This window comes from Orycteropus afer, unplaced genomic scaffold (genome assembly GCF_000298275.1).
Source record: "Orycteropus afer afer isolate SDZICR_OR568_19922 unplaced genomic scaffold, OryAfe1.0 scaffold00739, whole genome shotgun sequence".
NCBI lineage: Eukaryota > Metazoa > Chordata > Mammalia > Tubulidentata > Orycteropodidae > Orycteropus > Orycteropus afer.
In genome coordinates this window covers 865,382-867,173 of record NW_006922326.1, presented here as the reverse complement: position 1 = coordinate 867,173, position 1,792 = coordinate 865,382, and the positions used below count along the sequence as shown (strand labels likewise).

Genomic DNA, 1,792 nt, shown 5'->3' with positions numbered 1-1,792 from the left:
TTTAACACTCCTTTAAGAATACTACCACCAGCAACACCACCCTTAAGGTCATCAACCTCACAGCCAGGCTTGTTGACATCAAAGGATCTAATAACTAAAACAAATTAAAGCCAATCCCATTAATTTTAACTTTAGAAGAAATATTCTTTCCAAGTTAAACTTTTCTAAAATGGTAGCTATTTAATTTTTTATAACAAACTGTGACAAAACCTAGTATTAATTATTACTCCAATGCTTACTGTAGCCTTACTTAGGGTAGGATAAAATGGAAATAACTTGAAAGTTCATTAATAGTTGGCATATTTTGGTATATCCATACTATAGAGTATCATAAAAAAGGACATGAGACTAAGCTGCAACTATTGGTCTCTCTCTTGTCCAGAAAAAAGAGTGAAGAAAATCAAAGATGTAAGGAAACAATTAGTCCAAAGGAATAATGGACCATGTGAACCCCAGCCTACATGATCCTGAGACCAGAAAAACTAGATGGTGCCTGGCTCCTGCTGCTGACTGCTCTGAAAAGAATCACAATAGGAGGACCTAAATAAAGTGGGGAAAAAAATGTGGAAGAAAACTCAAAATCATAAGAACACCAGGCTTACTGGTCTGATAGAGACTGATAGAACCCTTGAAACTATGACCCTTAGTCACACTTTAAGCCACTCCCATGGGTCAACTTTCAGCCAAATACTAGACAGGCCTATAACGTAAGCAATAAAGCCAGGGAGGTACTTCCTAGACCAACCAACTCTACAAGATCAAAGGGCTGCATTTGCCCACGGAAAAAGCTCAGAAGGCAGGAAGGGACAAGAAAAGAAGGATGAATGGAAACAGTAAACACAGGATGAAAGTGGCAAAAGTGCTAATACACTGTGGGGATTGCAATCAATGTCACACAAATGAAAATATGTATGATTGTTGAATGGAAAATCAATTTGCTTTGTAAACTTTCATGTAAGTCACAATAAAAAGTTTTTTTTTTGCTTTTTTTGGTTAGAGCTTTAGGTAATGATCTGAAAGGATAACCTTCATATGATGTTAAGAAAAAAAAAGTGGTTACAAAAATAATATGCCCAGTATGATCACACCTCATAAAGCATAAATAAAGCAGCAAACGCTTATATATTTTAATACATGATGTTACAAAAGAAAGAGAGGTGTGGGAATATATATATCAATAGTCAAGTTGAACCACTGGCTTAGATAATCAAATTATACCAATAACGGTACTTCAAACTTAAGGTGAAAGAGACATTAAAATCTTTATTACTGATACAGAAATCATTTGTATGAAATTTCGAACATCCTGTTCCTGACTAAAATGTTCTAATTCCACAGAAACTACCACGTTACTAAGTCTTGATTATATACCATATATGGCACATAAAAAGGTTAATAGTTCCTTTCTATTGTATTCAGGACTCTTTCCCTCATCCAATAATGCAATTCAGCACTGCCAATACAATCTTGGGATTCATCTATTTCAATCTATATATATATTTTAATGTCACTCCTGAGTTTAAAATAAACCACTGCCCATGGATTTCATAAACCCATTTCCTTTTTTAAAATAAAAAAAATGTATGGAGACTGATTATCACCCTTGCACAAAGATAAAATAATAAACACCCTTTAAAGGAGAATGACCAATATAGAAAAGATCAAATTAAGAGTTAAAGGTGAATCCTATCACTTACCAATAAGTCGGGGTTCTGAAGTAAAGTCTCTTGGAGGTACTGGAATTTTCTTTACTATGTACTCACAGACAACTTCAATATTGTACTTCAGCTGA

The 1,792-nt window shown here is 34.3% G+C and overlaps 1 protein-coding gene across 1 annotated transcript in view; it reads right to left on the bottom strand.

Annotated features, from left to right (window-relative positions):
- The window catches only part of EIF2S3 (eukaryotic translation initiation factor 2 subunit gamma), a 36,188-nt gene that overhangs the window by 20,305 nt on the left and 14,091 nt on the right, over nt 1–1,792 (bottom strand). The window contains exons 8-9 of the mRNA XM_007957375.1: nt 1,698–1,788; nt 7–94 (exon numbers count right to left, since the gene is read on the bottom strand). Coding sequence (XP_007955566.1) covers nt 7–94; nt 1,698–1,788 — 179 coding nt within the window. The remainder of the gene's footprint in view (nt 1–6; nt 95–1,697; nt 1,789–1,792) is intronic.